Raw genomic sequence first — 23,036 nt, forward strand, 5'->3', positions numbered from 1 at the left:
AGCAGCGCAGGCAGAGGTCTCTGCAGCCCTCCTGTTCTCTGCTTCGCACAGGCTAGCCGATCTCTCTGCTCATGAATTGCAACTATTGAATATCGCTTTGCAAATGGGCTCTGGTTTGTTCCTTTAAGTAATTTAAGCACAGCAAAGCCCAGAATGCAGCCAGGGAAGGTCTGTTCCTGTTCCGACGCCAGCACCATCTCCGTAGCGCTTCCACAGAGCCAGCTGGTGCTCCAAACATACCTGGCTCGAGGAACCAACACCACCAGCCGGGACAGGGCTGGAACTGCCAGCTTCTGACGGGTTCCGCTAAGAACTTGACGGTGGTCTACTTCAGGCTTCACCAAAACCTCACTTGACCTCGCACGTACACCCGAGATGTTTTAGGGCGAGTTTCCTACCTCCTGCGACGTAGCTAACACGTCCTTGAACGGGCCCTGGGGAACTTCAGCGACGCTTGTGCGCGTCCTCCTCTCGCTTCGAGGCGCTCACATTCACACCTCTAAGGCAACTGTTACTTCATACCACGCATCTTGACCGCTGCAGTATTTTTATTTCTCCCCTCTGTGCTTCCTTGCCCATAATCCTTTTCCTGGGCAGGATTATAATAGATTGTACATTAAAATAAACCCCTCGCCCCAAACACAATAGCTTCAGTTCACACACTGACTGCTCATTTTTCAGTTACCATCTAAGTAACATCAGCTCAGGCCCCGCAAAGTTTTTCACATTTGATTTATTCCACATGATTTCTTGGCAACATTTTCTGCAGACCAACTCCCTCCCTCTCACAGTCTCCACCTTGTTATCTGCCTAAGCCAAAGGCAGCTGAGGCAAAACACAGACACCCTGTAACAAACACAAACTAATACAGGAGAGCAATTAATTGTGCACAAACAGGATTTTATTTAGGTCTCTACAATTTGAGCTCCAATATTCAGCGTGACTCAACCAGAGAGGACCCGATAGCTGGCCACTGTGCGCTGCGCTGGGGCCAGACCGTCCAAAAACCATACCCGTGGGAGGAGGCCAACCCGACCCCATCGTGGCTGTGATTCCAGCTCTCACTGACCACTTCTCATTTCCAGCTTCAAGTACAAACCACTGGAAGTAACGCAGAACCATTTGTGGCAACAACGGCCAACACCGAGGTGCCTACCGGGACCAGCCAAGCAGATGCAACAACATTTGGTGGGAGCTCTTACTCTGCAGTGCAAGAGAGACTCCAGAGTAGCTCCTCTGACGTTTCAGAGCTGAGCAGCTGTTCGGTGCGAGGGTTTCCATGTGTATTTTTCTAACTGTAGCTCAAAGCTTAACCCAGTTAGGCATCTACCAATCTGAAGGCAGGGGGATTTCAGGTCTCTCTCGCAGTTGTTTTTTTTTTTATTTAAGCGAAAAGCCTAACTGCTATCTTCGACACATAAATACCTTTTGCCACTTATCTCGATTAAAAAGCTTCCTCCTCATGTAATACAACATTTCTCTAGTAGAAGGAAAACCATATACTTCATATTCTCTGCACAATTAGCACATTGGTTATCGCAATATTTTTCTTACACGCTAGACTTTTGGTAACAGTTCCTAAGTTAGTAGTTTTTAAAGCCTTGCGCTTCTCACAGGATTTTTTTCCCCAATCTTAGGTTTCAAGCTAGACTCAGCATTTGTCTTTTGGGGGTCAAGTGCATCTTCTCAGGGGGTTCCCCCGCTTGTATTCCAGAGCAGTAGAGGAACGGGTTCAGTTTCGGTTGCAAAATGATCAGGAGAAACCCCAGCACTTGGAGCAGCCCCGTGCTTTAAGCGCTCTTCAGCCACGGCACAGCCAAGCGGACACCGACCGCCTTCGGCCAAGGCGGCGCGTGGGCGTTCGCAATAGGCCCTTCACATCAGACAGTAGTCTCTGTTTTTTTAGCAGTTCGACTACGAAGGTGCTGGCGTATCATACTCTTCTCTTTTAGGTACCTGAGATGAAGAGAGAGACAAAGCGTTTAAGTAACAGAATCCTGCGAAAATGGAACCCAAATTGTAACGTGCTCGTTGAACGGCTGAAAAATGTGGTAATGAAAGCTTTTTTGATGGAAAATGGCAATTGGTGTTTATTTTTTTCTGTCCATTTCCTGGCCACTGCGATTCAAAGCGATTATCAGATGGCCATTTGCTACCAGAGATCCACAGCTGGTACAGACTCTCATTGCTTTAGACCTCAGGACTCGCATACGTGTTCAGAAATAGCGTGTTTCTAACTCGTACCTGTTGTGCATTTTGAGTTACTGTCAGAAGAACTCGTGCCATTTACCAGAAGTGACGTTTTGAAGGGACGTGAGGAATTTGGCACTAATCTAGCATCAACGCTATGCTACCTCAATAGTCCCGCGCTATGTACCGCATTTATACTTCCCATGGAAACCCACAGCAGCAAGTAGAGACTGAGGAACCAGTCTAACACACAGCGGACAAAGTAAACAGGAGTGACCCTGAGGGTACGCGTTTCCCAGAAAGATCCCCCCACGTGTACGTAGTCAGTATTTATTCTGGAATCTTCACCAGGAACAGCTCACCTGGGTGCGGAGGCTATCGGAAGGATTACAGATCCCACCAAGTTTCACTTAGGCAGTCACGGCACAGCGTTCTCTGCTACATCAACACATTCACCTCTTGAGCCAATCCATAACCGTACATATTCTCCCGGACTCAAAGTGACCCCACTCATTTTACTTCTATTTACCTTGCAACGGTCTGTTGAATCTCCTGTTCTTCCTCTTCATTTATTCTGTGCAGAATTGACTCCAAAAAGGGAAGATGAAATTGTATATACTGAGCAACCTATCAAACGGACGACAACAAGAAATGCCCATTAGCGAGGATGCTAACTGGGAAAAACACTGTGAACGATTAGAACTGACGATACACGTACATCACTGCTGATCTCTTCCACATCTCTGTCCATGAGAAAGAACTTGGCAACCTTCTCCGAGGGCCCCTGCAAGAGCCTGTGCAGTAAGGGAACGTCCCCGCTCCTCAGCTGCTTCTTTTCTGGGATTTACAAGAAATGTCGTGATACACAGAACACAAAACAGTGCCTCTAGATACCTCGTGCCATCAGTAGCCTTTTTTCTTGACAAAGATCCTATATTGGACTGATGGGCAATTATTAGATACCTAATTTGCAGGAGGATGTGGCAGCTAACTCACACGACACATTTTGAAACGAATTGGTAGATGCAACACAAAGGAGCTGCAGTTCAAGTAGCCAAGGAAGCCTCCAAGAGACTGATCCCAGGCCCATCAGCTTGACCATGACTCTCTAAAACAAAACCTTCATCCTTTTCAAACATCATTTCAACTTCGTATTTTGACATTTAATATATACACCCATCAATTCTCTCCCCCGTTCTTTCAGGTATTCCTTTTAATAAAGATAAATTTTCCTTTTTCCTGAAGGAGCAGAGCAGGCCGTGTTGCAGAAGCAAACCTTTTATATGCAAAAATGAGTACTTAAACTAGGCACCTGCGATCCAGGACTACCATCCAAAACCGTCAATTGAAATATCCCGTAACACCACCAGCGGGAGCCTGGCATCCCACAACTGCAGCGTGGCTGCGCAGAACACGACTCAGAGCAGAAGAGCATCGTAAACGCGGCCTTTAAATACAGGGCAAAACAAAGGCCTGCTCAGCTGAGCCAGCCATCCTGGCAGCACACAAAGCACCCGCAACACCATTACTCAGGGGCTCCTCTCCATCAGAGGACCACGTGTCTCTACGGGGTCTCCAGAAAAGCCAAAACGCCACACCGAGCGCATGCTGTCGGAGCAAGGACAGATGCCTGTGACGGATCCTGTCGCTCCACGTTAAGCGGGCCACACTTACCTCCGGACGCATGGATAATGTAAAGTGCAAACTCATGTGGGCTGTTTTCTATCTGTTAAACACAAACAAAAAAGTCTATTCAGACTGACTGATACACTTGCTAGCATTTCACTGCCAGCAGGTGTTCTCTGTGCTTCTCAACTCAGGTATTTAAATCGAAGTCTGAGACTGGGATCCTGCCTGTGGAAAAGTTAAGCGATACTGGATTTGGCTAAGACAGAAAGCTATGCGGCCAGGTTCCGTGTCCCTGTGCCCTGCTGCCTCATGACGTTACCGTACTGCCCACATCAGTGACGTACCCTCTTAGACAACACCAGACTTGAGTCTTGTTTCCTTGGAGCATCCTCAACTATTTCACACAACTGCCCTTTCAGGCGACTCATGTATTTGCCAGGAGCATTACCATTAGGGTAAAACGCTGTTATCTCTTCCTATCCGCTGCCCTGCACCAGCACACTCAGCAAACAGCAGTCCTTTTGAACAGCCATTTTTCAGCTTAGTCTCTCTAACTTCATCTGCTCTGTAATCCCATTCCTTATATTATTCATCAACACCAACCTCTCCTTTTAGTATTACAGTACCAAGTCTTACCAACTGTATGAACTCATTCTGCAATAGCAAAGTCTCTGGACAAGTTAAATGAAGAGTTATCAATAATTGTACAGTAAGAAGCTACGGAGAATAAAGATATCGGAGAAATATACAGCACCAATGGTAAATGTATTTCTGACTGGGTACAATCATGGTAATGGAAGATGGTACCAAGGACACTCCAAGGAAAAAAGAAAAGGTAATTTCAGACAGTATGGCACTGATCTTGAGCACTAGTTTTAACTTTGACTTTCTGGAGCTTCCTACGGGCCTGGATCAACGGAACGCGTACCCCAGGCGCTCGGGCTAGAAAAGAACTCCCTTTCGTTTTAAGCAAGACACAGTTACCGGTGCCCGTCACCAGAGGGGAGCAGGGCCACGCGCGTTAACCAACACCCTTTCTCCGTGCTGGGAAACGCTGCAAGCGCAGCAGTTCACCCCTTCTGCGCCTCAGTTTAGAGGGCAGCGGTTCTGCAGCTCTTCCTTCACTGCACACTATCCCCCCCATATACCTTTTCTAGCCTCAAATAGCCGTGGAATATTTGTAAAATAAAACCAACCCATTCCTTAGAAGTGGCCCGTGTGGTTTTTAACTGTGCTCTGGTCTACGCACTATCGCCTCCCAGTTAATTCCTGCCTTTCCCGCAGCACCGGCGTGACACACTTGAGTTAACGTTTCCACAACACGGCTGCACTTGCTTCTGCAAGCACGCAGCGTTACCTTAAACTTCCGAAGCAATTGTTCTATTACTTGTCTGGTCCTCATCTGGCTGTTTATTCTGATTTTGGTTTCTGATCCAAAAGCCGGAGTAAAAACTGATGTCTAGGAACAAAAACAGGTGCAAAAGGGCATGCGTGTGAGAAGCGCTGTACTCGGTGGCTGGGACTCACAAGGGTATAAAGCAGCACAGCTCTGGGGGAAAGCAGGCTGTCAGGCACGCTGCCCCTGGGGCCGTAAAGCCAAGGGCAGGCATGTCCTCAGGAGAGCACCCCCGGTACGCAGGGCTGCTGCGGGCTCCCACCGTGCAGCGGCCACGCACACTGGAAACCCACCTTCTGGAGCAGGCCCCGAAAACTGACCCCGGGGGCTGAGCCCAAGGCCCAGTGACACCAGCCTGGCCACGCAGGGGGCCACTGGGGAGAGCTCCTCGTGGCTAAGGGGCTGCAGGGGAGGGCCAGAAGCTTGCTGGACATTTTTATCTGTCCCAGTACCAACCTCAGGTCATCAAAGACAAGCATCAACATTCTTACCTCGTAGTTATAGAAGTGGCCATTAATTGAAAACCTGTGAGTTTCTACTTCTGTCCTGGCTATCATGGGGAGCTTGGTCCTCTTCCGCACAGCCGCAGCTTCGCTGACGGCCCTGGGCAGGGTAGCGCAATCATGTTCCTGCTCGCACTTGGACTTCAGAGCGAGGCTTTCGTAACATGAATAACCTGGACAAAATTAAAGCGCATCAGCATGTTGCACAGCTGCTCTGCCCTCCTTGCCAGCACCCCCACGGGAAGAAGGTTCTTGGTGGAGGGATGATTTTATTTTTTTTTTTGGCGGGGGGGGCGGGGGGGAAGCACTACATAGGCATGCTACGCAGAGCAATAGGCTGTCTGCAGTGGCCACAATTCACTATTTTGTTCACTTCTTGGGAATGATTTCTTTGGTGAAAGCCCAGCCCGTCAGCGCCAGCCGTTTGAGAAGTTACCGCACAGCCATGGTAACCACTCATATGTCAGTATTTCACCAGCATCTAATCAATGTTAAACAGAGATAGAAAGTGATCTTCCTTTACTGGTGGGGAAGGCCTAATGTGTTAAATGACTTTTGCACAGTTACAGAACCAAGCATTTTTAGCAAACGTAAGAGCAGCGACACTAACTTTTCTCAAGGTTTGGCTTTTCTTCAGTAGATTTCAATGTCTCCCCGCTAATATGATGGAGATCATCAAATTCTCCCCAGCGTCTCATTCCCCTGAAATACCAAACAAATTTATAGTTGTTTTTCTCCTCATTAACTCAGCGATTTCCATTTATCCTTAGCCAGGCTTCACATAAGACAGAGCTATCCCTGTTGAAAACTTCATAGAACATAAACTACAGACGTCAGTGTGGTATATGAAGCCGGTAATTTCAGTTTATATCAAAACAGAATCAGTTAGTAAAACGCGGTACAACTAGGGATCCCAAATGTAACACAATCCTACTTAGAGCCTATTGAACATCCATCACGATGGCGCTTAAATAATCACGCTTAAATAATTGGCAGTAATTCTTCATCCATCTTATTGCAATGCCCTGGATGAATCACAGGTAGGACAGCAGGCAGGCATACAGAAAGCACACACGTACTGTGGTTTAAGTAGTCACAGGAGACAACGTCTCTGTTATTCAGACAGGGAGATGACAGATCAAATTAGCCCCTCGTGCTATCCAAACCCGTTCTGTACGACAGCAGGGAACTCAATCCAGCCCGCTTTAAAGCCCAATTTGCTTTATGCCAATATTTCCATAATTTATTGCATAAACTCTCTAGCAGAAAGTCTTGGCCAGTTACCACTCTGACTGAGAATAAACCAATTTGTAGGTAAATACTAAAAATTCATTTCCTCTATGTATATTCAAAACAATATTCAACAAACTCCAACAAACATGCCAAACAACGACCTCGGTTCTGTTCCGTGCATTTAAAAAGTTCATTTAAGATCAAAGAGTCAAGCTGCTCTGCATACCTTAAAGCGTGTCAGGGCAGCTTCACATGGCTGCGATCGTGAATTAATATTCACTTAAAGATTCAGATCTGCACAAGTCATAATTTTTTCAGAAATAAAAGGCAACGCATCACTTGAACTGCCAGACTGGACCCTATCCCACAGCCCACACGCAGCCCGTACCAGTAGATCTGGTCAAGGTCAACACAGAGAACCAGATCTGCCTCAGCCTCAAGCTCTTCGCTGGCTACTCCTGCCAGGTTACACCCCTTCATTGCAACAGCAAGAAATGGAGGAAGACTGTCCCCGACTTCACTGGAACTCCACAGCTGCAACGATGGTACAATTAAACCCAGGATTCAAACCTGTACCACGCGCCATCTGAGACAACGGATAATTACGAAAATAAGCTCTGAAATACAGAATTCATCAGGGACTCATTCAGGGTAAACATTGGCTCAGCCTCCACATTACACATTACTCGCTTCAGCTCGTCAGGTACAAATCAAAATTCACCAGCCAAGGCTTGGGAACTGGTGTTCACAATAGAAAGGAGAAATACTCTAAGACCCTATGTCAGTTTTTAAATACACGGCAAATCTAGCACGAGTCAGATCAGCACAATGCACTCGGAGGTAAGGCCTTTTAACACCGGATTTTGCACGGACAAAGCCAGTATTCATTCCCTGGCTTGAACTTGGCCCTGAGAAGCAATGGTGTCACACCTCAAGTACCCGGGAAGGTAGCCTGCGATGGACAATCACTTGGCACTAACCTACCACATTCTCCCTTCACGCTGTACAATGTGTGCCGACATGAGGTCTTTCAGGGCCCACCAACATTATCAGGTGTACACATACAGATGTGGGGGGGTGTTTTTTGGTAAATTTTTATATACATGGCATTCCTAGTACTTGCAGGGCAATAGCCAGCATAGACCAGAGCAGCCTCCTCCACCTTCTCAACTCTTCTTACACTGAAAGCCAGGCCAAGATGCAATAAAGGTGCTAAAAAGAAGCATCTCTGTGCCCAGCAGAAGCTGTTGAAAGACCACAGCAGTTGCAGAGCACCGCGACCGCCGCAGCCTTTGGGGAATCCGGGATACGCAACCAGCGTTATCCACTGAAGCCACCTACGGGAGCTCTCTTGAAATACCAGCCTGCCTCCTTATTGTGGAAGTCAATACGTTACCTTTTACCAGGGAACAAACCCACGTTCTCTGTTGACTTCAGGGTTACAAAAGAAGGTATCTGCTTCTCATCCTGAATTTTTAATCGGATAGGATGTCGGACTCCCCAAAATATTGACAAGATTCCTTCAATAAATGGTTTGCTTCCTTCCTGCTGGAGAAAAAAAAAGGAATAAGGAGTGCTGCATCATAATCGAGTAATAATAATTGATTTCCCCTCAAAGTAACAGGAAGATGATGAAATCGCCGAGGTCAACACAACCCTAGAACGGGTCACCTAGAGAGGCTGTGTAATCTCCATCCTTATGGCATCTCCCAAAGAGGTAGCTAAAGCTGCAGCTGACCTCATCTCATGCCAGCATTGGTCTGACTTTGACCAGGAGGTTTTCCAGCCAGTATGACCATAATTCCCTACAATTACAAGTCAAATCCTATTTGTTCTGCTTGGATGACTAGCTCCTCTGAAACCAGGGCGCTAGGAAGGAGGCAAAGGGGAAGAGTGACTGCTGGTGAAGGAGGAAGGAGCAGTTAATGAAATTGTCCTTGGTAACGCAGGGCACTGCATCACTCCGGAACACCTTGTCGGGCCCCGGTCTTGCTGACATAGAACCCTGTCACTGCTGAATGAGCTGGGACAGAGAAGTGAGGACTACCCTTTTTCATACCAGTTTTGCCCAGCATCGCTCTAATGTCCTTCTGCATCTTGGTACCAGCAAAACCACAGAAACACAGCTTAGGAAGGAGAAAGCAGTTCAGACCTCTAAACCAGGGACTCTGTGCTACAAAAGACAATTCATGCTTCCATCCGTCCTTCAGCTCCACAGGCCCTCTGGTCTCCGCAGAGGATGCATTCCCGGAGCTACGCTTACCAGCGTTTTCTCTGTACTAAAGGCTGACATCTGAGGAGAGAGGGGTACTCCCTCCCTGACCTGAGCGACAGCGATCCTGCCGTTACACACCGGGGGTTCAAGCAGAAGGGGCGGAGGGTAACTGCACCCCACAAACACTTGCAAGTGCTACTCCCTCCCAGCTACCAATCAAGGACTTGAGAGATCAACACAAACAATTCTTTCCTGTGATATGCCCAGGAACGGGACGGCAAGGAGATCGCGCTGTTAAAAATCCAAAACTCCCACTAGTCTCAAGACAGCCATTCCTGCTCTCCTCTCCTCACAGCATTTGACTCTAGCACTTAGCGTGGCCTTTTTATTTCAGTGATATATTCCCTCTAATATATTCACACAGTACAGGTATCCTACACTGTTCAGTCTAGCCGCGTTCAACTTCAGCGCCTATTAGCACTTTTCCTACTATTACCTTGTGGGTTTTGTACTATTTTTACTTACCTGATTATGGGACAGTTGCAGATTTTCTTGATCAGAATAGTAAGAGTTATAAGTCTTCAGAAGAGAACTGAGCTGCTCTCTAAAATAGAAGATCACAATGAAAAGAATAGTTTTTAAACATCTCTATCACCGTAAAATCCAGGTGCTAAGCGGCAGGGTAACACCCTCTATCTGTGTTGCCCACTGCATCCTTGTACAGGTTTGTTAATCATTAATACACCAATTGCCGAGAGTAAAATTGTGTCAGGGTACTGGGTTGCTTACAAGTTGCTTCTTTAAAGACCTGATTCACAGAGGAAATTACTTAGTCACAGGCTGCTGTGACGTTAACAACACTGCCCCGGAATAACTTGTACTTCGGACTTCTGTTACAGTCATGAGGGGAAGCAAGCGGGAACAACGCTCCCATGCACCAACGCTGCAGATGGTTTTAGCTAGGTGACAATTTCTTCTCCCTGCACGATGGTTTCCATTGGGTTATTTTATTTTTTCAGATTCTCTCCCTATTCCAAATTATATATAGTATGCCTGGACAAAACATTTAACTTCCCTTCTGCTTGAAACATAACAGCTTTGTACTAAGTCTCTGCTCAGAGGAGAAAGGATGGAGATGAAGAGAACCTCTCCCAACCAGCAAGGATTATAAACCTCAGATTTCAAACGAATTCATGACATCATAAAAAAGCAGCATAGCATTCTGCTTTGAAAACACTCTGTTGAGGCAGGAAGGCAACGTGAGGCACACTGGTGCTAATGATTTTTAACACTTAATTTTTTAAGAACCCCCACTGGAGACAACTATGCCTTTCTCCATCCTTGATAAACTCGCAATGCTGCAAGAGAAGAGGTTTCAGAAAACGTTTCAAATTTGATGGCATTTCAAAATAAGGCAATTAAAGCTGACTCCCATCCCAGCTTCTAAGCCACAGCCACCACCTCCTCCCTTCGGCAACTTAGCCTGGAAGAAACCAACTTTTGCTACTGCACTTTAACTACGGGACTGCCAAACTTCCTGGGACATTTCAGCAGAGACCGCGCTACTCAACATCCCGAAATCCTGAGCAGCCCGTGGGTGCGCAGACAGCACTCCTGCAGCATCCCGCGTGGGTTAAGGTCACAGCGCAGGGCAACGCCAGCTCCCCCGACAGCCGGTGCAAACGCCGCTCCCTCCTCAGCCAACAGCAGCCGCGCTGCCGACAGCCCGCATCACTGACGTGCCCGTACGGTCCTCGTAAACGGGTAAGAAGCAATAAATGCCACGTTGCACAAACACAGGCTGGGGGATGATTGCTTTGGCACCGGCGCTGTAGAAAAGCACCTTCTGGTTACTGCTAAGCAGCGGCTGATCCCCAGTCCGCAGGGCCATGCTGTTGTGTAAGAAGTAACCACCGCACACGGAGAAACACACGGGAGTATCCTCTTCAGAGCACGGCTGCTTGAATTACAGCTCAATGCCAAGTTTGGTCAGAGTACTCTGCCCTCTTAGCACTACTTGTGAAGAGGGATACGCATCAAGTTGAGTCCAAAGAAGAGCAGGGGGACTGATAAGTGCCATGAGCCGTGAAGACAAAAAGCAAGTTGCATCTCAGGCTAAGGAGGACCAAAAAAAGACAGAGTTAAGTGATACGTATTTCAGGGCCATCAAGACTGAAACACTCTTCCCCACACAAATTAAACAAGAAATATTATTTAGATTGTAATGTAAGAAAACAATTGCCACCAGCAGAGATAATTCTGCATGGGAAACAACTGCATGGAAGCATATGTATTCTTCCTCACGGACGATCTTTAAGCACCAACAGCGATGACTAATGATCAAGACGGTTTAACTTACTGCCTTCCAGTGGGGAGTGAAAACACCAAGTTTGTTTCCAAATAGAGTCTATTATTTCCATGTTTTTGTCTAGTATGAGATTTTATAACAGCTGAACCACAGGCAAAGCAGACAGCATTTGCAAACTCTTCTCAAGTAAGTTCCACAGAGACCTTCTGAAACGATTGAAGACCCATATACAATCAGAAGTACTACTGTAACTCCTATATCAATTTCAAGTAAAAAAAAACACCAACACACAAACCAAAAACCCCACCCCAAATCCAAACCCAAGAATTGACTTCTAGCACTGTTACTGAAAGAATACATCACACTTGGGAATGATGCTCAGTAGAAATTGCATTCTCATATTTCAACAGTCAGAATCCACCAAGAACATCAAAGAAAAACCATCAGAGGTGCAGGACTATACGGACCAAGACCCTACGCAAAGTACTACACACCACCTCCTGTGGGAGATACATTTAGAGAAATATGTTGCAGTACAGCCTGGTGCCATCGGGAACGCTGGCATGAATAGTTTCAGCCAAGTTTTTAACAGTTGTTTTCCTGTAACAGTCGCAACACACCCACGTCCCAGAACACGAGAACATTATCACGGTGACAGCAGCACCCTTATCAGAGATGACAAACCTCAGAGCCATCTCTCCCCTAGGAACGGGATCAGCTTGTCCATCATTGCAAAGCAGCTCAGAAGGAAATTTTCAGGGGTGAAATGAATATTATCTCATAGCATCCCTGTGATTAGATTGTGACTCAATTTACTCCAACTGACTGTTTAAATGGCTGCACAGTTGACTCTGTAAACTTAAGGAGTAAAAAAAGTCAGTGTTGCTCAGGGGATGTCACTTAAGATATTAAGAAATTCCAAGAAATCAGTCCAAGAGAATAGGGGGAAGACGGATTACTCAAAGAAATACAAAACATTCTGGCTGGGAGCTGCTATGTATGATTTTAAGTGTACCAACGAGACAACAGAAGTATCCCCTCACGGGACTGCGATAGTCCTACTCCAGCATCATACACCCTCTTCTACGGCTTACGAAACGCACGCTCTTCTTCCACCTTCAGCCTCCCCTCTTTACAGTCTGAGAGCTCAAAGCAGGTGCCTTCCGCAGGACTGTATTTCTCAGTCACCTCTTACATTTATACATATCCAAAGCACCCGGACAACACCGTCTCTCTCAATAACACTAGGCAGAACTATATCGTGATATGAGTCTCTACGTGGGACAGTCACCTGCGGCACCCTGTTCTTCCTTCGGGGTGAGGCGGGCAGACACCTGACACTGCATCGAAGTGGAGTGCCCACGTGGGACCGAGGGACACTGCTGCCCGAGAGCCTGACATGGAGGCCGGTCAGCAGGAACGCGGCCTTCCCCCAGGCTTGGCTGCCGACACACTGGAAAGAGGAGCTGGGCAAGCAGGGAGGCCAGGTAAGGTGTGCGCACTGTGTTTGGGGCACAGGGGCACACAGCATGCAAAAGCTTAAAGTTTCCCCCTGGCATAGCCTATCCCTCCCTCGCTCCGCTTCATAAACTGAACTTGGCAGCGTCCTGTTGCTTGGCAAGCCTTTTCCTGTGCTAAGAAGGGAAAAGATAAACAGGGTTTTGACTCAGCAGGTAACATTAGGGCAAAGGCTGCACCACTAAATTCAACAAGATTAACTGCCCTCCCTTCTAACACTCGAGATGTAAATGATTTACTACTTAACTTACTGCAACTCCCCCCAAAATATTTTTAAGTGGCTTTGTCAGCAAAGCGGTGGGCTCCAAAACAGCATTTTCAACATTTACTTCAACTCACGTGGATCTTAAATCCCAGTAATACTGGTGCCTAAAGCCTTTCTTTCATTGTGCTGGAATAGCACATTACAGGTTCTTTGTGTCTCATGAGCTACACGGGATTCTATTCAGGTCATTCCACTAAAAGGGAAACCTTTAATAAATATCTATCAGATACAAGTGAAATTTTGATCATGCTGGCTAAAGGTAAGCAAGATGAAGCACGTCTCGGCCTCATACACAGGCAAAATCCAGATGCAATGCGAGATGAAGACGCAAGCCCGAGATAGGTAGTTTTGTTTGTCGGATGTTGCGATAGACCTGCTGATCCTGCTTGCGAGGTGCTTAAAACCGAAGTCTCTTTATACTTGGCAGTCTAATACCTTTGGCAGTCATTTTATTGACAGCTGTTATTTTGCAAGCTTTTTCCAGGTAGGAAGTTGGGAAGATCAGTTCCCTGAAGACAGATTAGGAATACATAAGGACTTGGTTCACACCGAGGCCCATCTATTGTTCCATGTCAGCTGCAACAGCAAATACATCATAGGCTAAAAGCACTAAGTGATGCGATAAGGGTCATCTGAGGCAGATGCCGTTTCGCAGAGCAAGTTCTGCAGATTGTCACTTCGTTTCTTGCCTTGTCTAGAAAAAAAACTTCCCATTAACTTCCACAGGAGTTTGCACAAATACATCTTTCAGGTTTCAGTTTGGCATTAGTGCAACCAACGGTGGCGAACCACACAAGCCATTAGAAAAGCCTCGAGGGAGAGATTTAACAGCAGCTCTCACCGAGTTGTTTGTCCTTGTGTAGCGGAGAGACATCAGTAAAGAGAATCTTGCTTCTTTTCGCCCCAGAAAGGACCAACACACCAGCCTACCAGTTCCAGAACAAGTCTGATTTTAACAAATCTTGGCTATGAAGGCCCAAAGACCGCCCTAACCAAGAGGCAGGTGGTCACCTCTCCAAAGTTAGGCTGCCAGATAGTCAGCGGCTCTGTTATGTTTCAAGACTGTTCCTCACAGCACGGCTTTGCGACAACAGCCAAAGGCAGCCATTGGTGGAAGCCAAAGCTAAGTAACTGGTAGAACAACTTAAAGAGGCAAACCCAAACCCCATCACCTTTACTGCCGATTCACTACTTGCTTCAGTAATGAAGGCAGAATACAAGGGAGCTGTAAGGTCAAGCGGCCTGGTGGTAAGCCACAACAGAGGCCAGGTTGTGTTCACTCCTAACTAACCCAGGACAGCTCACCTGTGTCTTCTTCTCCTCCAAGCCCTACACAGTTATCCACAGGTATTTATGGCAGTTATGCTTAAAGACACAATAGCTCAGCCAGCCAGGTAATCCCACATGCTGTGGTCAGCCTTTTGATCCAGCCGTTGTGCAGTTCCCCAGCTGCAGGCTTGCCACGTCAGCAAGATCTGCACGATGCAACTCAAAGAGGAGCAATGCAACAGCAGATTCAAGGCATAGATGGAGGACGGCAGTTTGGAAATTGCACTGGAAGCAAGCTTGAGCGCATACGGAATACGTTAGTGACGCTTGAAATGTTTGCTTTTTAACAAGGCAAAGGAACTTGAACAGTACTTTATATCACGACTGTAATGCAGAAAGGTCTTGGGCATGATCCACATTCCACCACTTGAACAGCCACATATATAGGGGAATAAAAACCCGGAGACATTGGTTCATCTAGTTTATCTAGTACATTTCCAAATGCTTTTTTATGCCAACTATATGGAAGTTCACGCAGATTAATTACCTCAAACACAAAAGCACTATGTACCAAATTAGGAGCAGTATAAAAGGAACAACCCTGAAAGAGAGGGATGTATTTATTGCTCTTGTGCTTTCAGCAAAGCTCTGACACCCTCCCTTAAAGAGGAAGAAATCAATAGCATTGCTCATGCCACATATAACAGTAACAGGATTCAGATGCAGATACCTATTGCAGCAGGAGGAATTCTATCGCAGGCCCCATCCCTGGGTACGTTTACAGTTAGCTTCTTCCCACAGGAACATCAAGAAGGATGGAAATGAAGTGAGAAAAGAGCCCCCTCTTCCAGCTCCTGTGCTCTGGTCAACAAGGGAAAAATCAATCCCCTAAACAGGGGAGGAGTGATAGACCAGGAGGCTCAGAGTTTACGGCAGCGTTAGGAAAAAACTCCTACCAGCCAGATTTAACTGTGGAAAAGCATCCCACAAAATACAGTTCGAGTGCAATTCCCAGCTTTTTACAAGTAGGTTAAAGAACCACTTTGACTCGCCACAAAATAGAGGTGGCAGCCCAACAGGCAGGGTTTCTTTGCAGAAAGACCATCTGGGACTACAGACCAAACCGCATGCCTCAAACAAGTAGAGCTTGAGTTAAAACACTGGAACTCACGCTCAATTCCAATAGATTTTCAAGGTAAGAAGGTGGTCTTCTCTAATTTCAAGTTTTATTTCAGCCTCCTCCAAAAGCGCTGTTCTACCTCAAGAACCAAATCCACAGACCGGAACTTTAATACTCTGTTCTTTGAAATCCATATGAAGGGCCACTTGGTTCTGTTGACACTTTACAGAACGCAAGTTGAAGGAATTGCTGCTGCTGCAGGCTCAGCTCTCTACAGGATCCCCTGTTAATGAATAAATACAAACTAACTTGAAAGAAAGCAGCCAAGTCATGAATTTTTTTTTTATTATTTACCTGGTTATGAACTTCTCCTCATTGATGGAAACAGAAGGTAGATGCTGTGCTTTCATAGTCACTTTCTTCATTTATTCAGAAGAAATGAATCTAAACAAAAGGTTAAAAAAATCATTATATCCACTAACACCACAAAGACAGACTAAATGGTAAACCCCGCAACAAAGCCTTAGTTTGCCCAGTGAAACAGGCTAGGACACTCAAGCTAAGGACTAACTATACCCTATTTTGACTAGTTTGTCCTTAGCCCTAACACCCAAATATTTCCCCCTCCTAGTAAAAAAAACCATAAGCCATTCCCACCAAGTATATCAGAGCGCCTTAAATCCCCGAGTACTGCATGTACCGGGACTTTCTCAAGTAGTTTTAGGACTACTCTACAACTCCATGAGTATGCTTCGCTTGTTAGTAGACTGAGACTGCAAGCCATTCACTGGTTAGGATTCATTTGTTATTCATGGATAGAGCATTGCCCAGGGTCACCAAAAATCAAGTGACTCAGCAAGCCACCCTTAACCAGTTCATAAAACTAGACAAGAACAGGAGAAGTGTTGATCATTGGCAGAGTCCTGCAGCACACAAAGCAAGCAAGCTGAGATATTAAAGAGAGAACAAGGCCATAATTAAAGCGATGTAGCAATATAATTTACAGATCACTGTGTAGTGATTCCAGCACGTGGTGTAGGCAACAAGCCAGACCCATGAGACTCCAACAATGCATTCTTCAAGAAGCTTAATTATGGAGTCTTGGCTGCTTCTATTCCCCCTCAGGTACTAGAAGAAAAGGCAGACTGAGGAAAGTAACTGAAGAGACTCAGACTCAAGATTAGCAACCGATACCGTGCTGCAAAAAACCTTAGTCTCAGCCCAAGAAATGGCATCACACAGATGGGTGGAAAAAAATGAATCCCACAGAAAGCAGTGAAGTCTCCAAGGACTGCACTGGAAGTGGGTTATTCCCCTTTTCTTACTCTTACTTGGGCATGCTGACAGCGCAGTTCGCCTAACAGCACTTGGTGCCTCCCTTAGGCCAGGAGATCTACTCGAGTCTGATTTCAGACTGCGTGGGACAGAGCCTGGTCAGAGACATCTGAAAAGTAGTTTATTGTCTATAGTACTAATGACAAGTAGCCCTCAGAAAAATCAATTTAGAAAATAAATTCAAGCTTGAAAAGATCATGGCTAGCTAAAGAGTAAGTGCCTAGCTTCTGGCAAATGATCCTACACGACTGAGCTTTTTTTAGACAAATTTACATAAAGTTTCCATAGTCAGAGATGAATGACTTCTAAAAAAAAAAAATATCTATCTGGACAAACAAGAAGTTTAGTATAAAAACACATGATCTTCAACCTACAGGTTCTTTCACAACCTGTAAAGCCAAACTGCACAACCAAAATGAGCTTTACGCGGGCACGGGGATATCTAACAGCGCTTAATCAGCAGCTCCGCGAGAAGAGCGGGAAGGATCCCACACAGCCACTGTCCTTCGGGTGACATCCATCCAGGCAAAAACACACCAGAAAGCCAAATAAGCCCAGGGACTTCTGTACAGACTTGAGTTTGTCCGTAAGGAAGAGACTGCTGTATGCCAGCATAATAGCGTTGTTTGCCTCTGAAATGAGTTCAGCAACCATCGGCCACACCTTGAAATCTGCTTTTACGTGATTTACTAACACCTCTCACCGAATCAACTGCCTCTGCCAATGTAATTTCAAAACAATTTTAAAACATGCAGGCAAGTTTAAGTACATTGGCACCTGAATAACTGGATATACGCTTCAGCTTCCTCCCATCTGCCGGGAAACAACATGTTCAGAAGAGCAGATAGCCAAGTCACCGCTACTAAATGCGAGCAGCAACTCTAGCAAGCGCTAGCACCGCTTCATTGCTCATGGCTGCCTTCTTTTCAATAGCATTTGACCTTACAATTATTCGTATGAAAAAAAAGCTGATATCTACAGACGGAGAGACATGATCTTTACACACAAAGAAAGATCATCACTGAACGACCTATTTTGTTACACAGTGAATGGCTCTTACTAATTTATTTGCCTTAAAAACCCTGGGCGTATCTCAGATCAGCTGGATGCCATGAAAATGCTGACAATGAAACAAAGCAGAGGAGCGGCTGGCGATGGGAGCAGTCCTTGACCAGTGCCTCCCGCTTTGCTCCCCCTCGCTGCCCGATGAGCCTGGACAAAGACGGGCCTTTTCTCCTACAGCTGCCACAGAGGCACCAAACACGCTCGTTAACGTTTTCCTCAGTTACGTGCCCAGTTCTGCTTATCAGCCTTGTACAAAAGATTTCCACGCTGCCAGCTCACCCTAGAGATACAGCACTTGACGTACCCCTCCCCTAGGCGCATTTTGGCTACACACGCCTGCCGCCCTTATTTTCAGTTAACCTCGAGACCTGTGGACCGAGAGCACGCAGCGACTTCCCCAGCAGAACTGTCTGGCACCACCAATGACAGTATATTTACACTGGCAATCCATAAATCCACAAAGCTGTCACATTTTCTATCACCTGCAGGTATTTTATTGTTTTCCACGTCACTTCCCTGTACCTCTTACGGAGAAGCAAACAGGACAAGTGAAGTGCCTTCTTTCTTGCTCCTGGAAGCAAAGAAAAGAAACAGAAGGGAAAGACGGGAATAAATCAGAAGCGGGGCAGATATAAAACGAGCAACTCTAGAGGAAGACTGCAACTATTGGAGAAGCCTAGGAAAAGGAAAAGAGCGCGGCGCAATCCCAAAGCCGCCAGAGGATCGACAGCCACATCAGGGCACAAGACAAATCTCACAGAGGCAGCAAACTTCTCTTCTCTCTAAGATGTATATCTTACCTGCAAGACTTTTTCCAAGAAAAAGTCAAATTGTTAGTGGAGAGGCAGATGAGAGGACTCATTTAATTTTATTAAGTAGAAAGATTTTTAAGTTATTTGCTTAAGGGGAGAGCACAGGGACAGGGCAGGGAGTAATGACTAAGCAAAGGTAAGAGCCAACGGCCACGCAGATTTTGACACAAGGATGAAAGGAGGCAACTGTAGAGGAGGGCTGGAAGGAGAGGGACACTCAACGTCCAGAGCTGAGCCACGCAGGAGCAGCAAAGCAGCCTTTTCATGCGTACGGAACAGCCTGGAGTGCTTTTTGGCACATCCATATATTAAGATAGTGCACCGCTCGCTCTGCAGTCGCCACGTAGAGCTCCTACCAGTGTTGACAAAAAACCAAAAACCCAAACCGCCCCAACGATTTCTAGATGTTTTGACCCAGTGCTTCCCAAAGCTGTTCCAAACCCACAGCAAGTCAGGATGGGGTGAACCTTCTCAGTTTCTCATGTAGAGACCACGAGGCTCAGCTGTCTATTTTAGCCATCGACAACATAGACCCCTAATATTTTGTACAGCACAAAGACCTTCACACTGTCAGCACAATAGCACATATACCTAAGCCATTTTCTAAACTCAGAAGTGTCTGGTACTTAGCAAAATTTTTTACTATTATCTGTTTCTATAAAAACGAATTTAGGATTTATTCACGTACCTAAGAAATTTGGTATCAGCAGAATAATTTTACTAGTCTTCACCTAGTCACACGCTCCAGTTACAGGAGCCTTCAGGTTGGCTTTTCGTTGGTATTATTTGTTTGGTTTGTTTTCTTTTTTTATAAGTTAGATGTCCTTACCACCAAAGCAAATGTCTAATCAAAAGGAAGTACTTACTGCAAACACTTGCATTTTCCCCGCTGAAAACAAGGGGGCTTTCTTCTTTATCTTGCAGACTTCTTTACACTTTATTTCAAAATGAACTGCTACAGTACAGAGCAGTAACAGCACTACTTGAATACAAGACACAGTGGAACCCCTCTGCTTCGGCAGGTTCAGAATGGGCTTTGATTAATGAAACCAAAAGCAAATCAGTACTCATCTGTGAAAATGGCCCCTTAACTTTCTGAGTCACAACGCAAGAGATAGACAAGCTCCCTCCCTTCACCCAAACGATGAGAGAGCAGGGCTTACACCGAATCTCTTTCCAACACTAAGCAATCCATTATTACAAAGAGAAATTACTTGCTACTCAGGTCACTTAGGAAAAATAGCTTTCACCCACCAAAACGAACAGCCAAGGTCACCCATCCAACCTTTCAAATGACCCTGGCAATTGAACCAAGGGCAGCGACGGCTTATGCCCGCGTCCACGCTAAGCAGCAGCACTACCTATTATCTGCCCATTTTAATCACAACTCCGACTCCCACAAAGCCACCTCGAGATTTAGTAACTTCGATGAGCATTTCTGACCGAATATTTCTCCTTCCCTCCGGCACCCTAATTACCCGAAAGGAATTTGACTCGAGTTCTGGGTGACTGCGAAGGACCTTGCTTTCTACTGACGCTGCAGGTTACAGAGCAAGCAGAACAGCTCCGGCTTTACATTTCACTTACCTGTACGTACGATCAGGGAAGGAGAAGCAGAGGAGGAGTTTCACATACCTTTCTCTGAGCCCTGGACAAGGCATGACAGCATTGCACTGGCTGACGGCTAGCTCTGTGACTTCACGGAACCCACAGAGCTGTTAATTACTATTTTGCTTAACAAACCGGGAGTGCTGGAAACCCAGGACACTCCCCGCAGCTTGGTGCATGTCGGGAATATTTACCTACCCGCTTTCCTTCCTCCAAGTGGCTGAGAGGAGCGCTCCCTTAGTCACGGTTACACCTATGGGGAGGCTCCAGTTAACACTTTAATCACTAACTTCATAATGAGAGGCAACCTGCTGACTCTTGGCAATTATTTGCTGACAGGGAGCACACCGAAACATCCTGTGCTGAAAGCACTGCTATGCTTTAACCTCTTCTCTCATGTGTTCTCTAATCCATAGGATAAGCACATTTTTCCTTCTCCGGATACATGCCAGTCTTTACTGGTTAGTGGAATAACCAATACATCCAATCAGATCACACCTAAGTATAAATATATGAATTTATACCATTACGACAAGAACTCTGACAACACAACTCTATCACTTCATCACATACGGCTGTATATTCAATTGCTTGCTTCACTGTACAATAGCCTTACGTGAATATTATTCATTGGGCAAGAGTTGTGTCGGTAAGCGAGAATGCATTAGCTTAATTGCTCAGCAGCCAATCGTCTAAACAGACATTTAAGCTGTAAAAAAAAAATATTTGAACCAACACATAGCTTCCAAGTTCCTACTATTTTCCCGTCCATTTATAGCAAACAATTTATTCACAGGATCCAGCCTAAAACTGGAAATTATTGGGCCACAGACCCTCAGAAGTAGTGTGTCTGAATTTGCCTTCGCACCCGTTTTACCGCACCGCGATTTTTATCAAGCTACTTCTGCTTTAGATAATTTTACGTTAAGGAGAGGCAGAACAGACCCGTACTTATTTGATTCCTGATCACATCATTATCCTCTGGTGTACCCCTCTCAAGAGCTAGGCTCATCGCTGGACACACAACACAGCATACTTGTTACTTGAGACTACAGTTCATGCTGCAGTATCTACCTCTGCACCTGAGAAATATTTAGAGTAAAGATTTCATTGGTGTATATATAACATTAAGAAGTCTCTCAAAACACAGGCAGGAGTCAACATACAAGGTTTTTGCTCAGCACAAAAGCTCCGTGCTCTGGTGGGCTTGGAGCTTCACGCCAAGCTCAGCTGCTGAAGCTTCTCCATCTCTTCTGCAATCATTTAACAAATGTGGATCTTTCAAATCCACATAGATTCCGAACTTGTTTAAAACCAGAGGTTTTATTTTTGCTGTCACAGCTTCGGACACTTGAGCACTCTGCCTGACACTCTTGGATGAGAGGGCTAAAATGGAGAGTAAGCACAGCCTGGCACCTTCAAGTCTCCAAACCAAGATAATGTCAAATCTATCTGTTTCTGACAAGCATGCCACCCTGGCGGACACTTGGGCTGTAAAGCTGTCCGGTACCAGGAGGTAGCCGAGTATTTTTAGAACTGAAGGCCACATTATGAGCTTACAACAGGGCAATGTGATGTTAACCCTTCAGTGTAACTCAAGCTTCACTCGCTCACAACTTCTAGGGTTCTGGTTTGTTTTTTTTTTTAATATTAATTTCAGTTAAATTATTTAACATAATCAAGCCAGAAAACCCCAATTTAATTCAGGACTATAGTTTTCATTTCCAGTTAAGCCACGTCTGTTGATTTTCACACTGGCTTGGTGAACATGGCTCAGCTTTTTTTCCAATTTTCCCTCTCCCACTGGAACTACGACCAACACCCTCGTTCTGGTGTCATTTCAGTCACAGACAATTCCCTGAGTAGTACCTCGTGGAGACTGGTCAGCGCAGAGTAGGAACAGGTATCACATCAGGGAAAAGGAAAAAAAAAAGAAGGTCTTCAGGGCCACACAGCAGAAATTAGTTTACTGCAAATTCCAAGAGAGAGAATGCTTCTATTCCTTCCATAGTAAATAATCAATGCACAGGGAGTTTTATTTTTTCATTTTACATAATAAACAGCATATATGCCCTGGAAATCTAAGAGCAAGTCACGATTTGGTTATACTGTTTCACCCCTTAAATGAAAGGATAACGATGATTTGGTTAGAACATGCAGGGAAGGTGACGATCCTGGAGTCTTTAAAGGCTGTGTTACATTTCTGACTCCTTGCATAATTAATGTTCAAATAATTTTAAGTTAATAAATAATTGGAAGTTGGAGTTCAGCTGTTTAACAACTTGGCCTCAAATAATTAACAAACAGACTTCTAAAGCTGGAAGAACATCTCAAACAGAAAAAACTGAGAGATCCCTGTTCTATTTTTGTAGCACTCAATCACAAGCAGGCTAGCCATGGCAAGATCATACACACATCCTGGACTTCAGTGGAAGTGTTTTGATTAACCCAACAGGATATACATGAGCTCACAACAGACTTCTCTGCTTCATAGTGAGAAGAAAAATCCCTCATATTATTTGCAAACAGCTGTTTCTGGACACCTTCAGATGATTAACTCCAAGCATGGG

At 45.6% G+C, this 23,036-nt stretch overlaps 1 protein-coding gene across 7 annotated transcripts in view; it reads right to left on the reverse strand.

Moving 5' to 3' along the window:
* Positions 1-879: 879 nt before the first annotated feature.
* The window catches only part of RASSF6 (Ras association domain family member 6), a 31,916-nt gene continuing 9,759 nt past the window's right edge, over positions 880-23,036 (reverse strand). For 2 of the 7 annotated variants that reach the window (XM_087735679.1, XM_087735680.1), the window contains 10 exons: positions 16,001-16,090; positions 9,692-9,770; positions 8,348-8,499; positions 6,329-6,420; positions 5,707-5,891; positions 5,177-5,278; positions 3,865-3,916; positions 2,909-3,027; positions 2,720-2,817; positions 880-1,956 (listed from right to left, as the gene is read on the reverse strand). In XM_087735679.1, the coding sequence (XP_087591805.1) occupies positions 1,881-1,956; positions 2,720-2,817; positions 2,909-3,027; positions 3,865-3,916; positions 5,177-5,278; positions 5,707-5,891; positions 6,329-6,420; positions 8,348-8,499; positions 9,692-9,770; positions 16,001-16,071 (1,026 nt within the window). In that variant the 5' untranslated portion in view covers positions 16,072-16,090 and the 3' untranslated portion in view covers positions 880-1,880. Of the gene's footprint in view, positions 1,957-2,719; positions 2,818-2,908; positions 3,028-3,864; positions 3,917-5,176; positions 5,279-5,706; positions 5,892-6,328; positions 6,421-8,347; positions 8,500-9,691; positions 9,771-16,000; positions 16,091-19,724; positions 19,871-20,445; positions 20,656-23,036 lie in introns of those variants that run through there. The other 5 variants (XM_087735682.1, XM_087735677.1, XM_087735678.1 and 2 more) reach the window with 5 other exon arrangements.

The sequence above is a fragment of the Nipponia nippon genome, unplaced genomic scaffold, assembly GCF_047370975.1.
Source record: "Nipponia nippon isolate SJK-2023a ecotype South Korea unplaced genomic scaffold, ASM4737097v1 scaffold_6, whole genome shotgun sequence".
NCBI lineage: Eukaryota > Metazoa > Chordata > Aves > Pelecaniformes > Threskiornithidae > Nipponia > Nipponia nippon.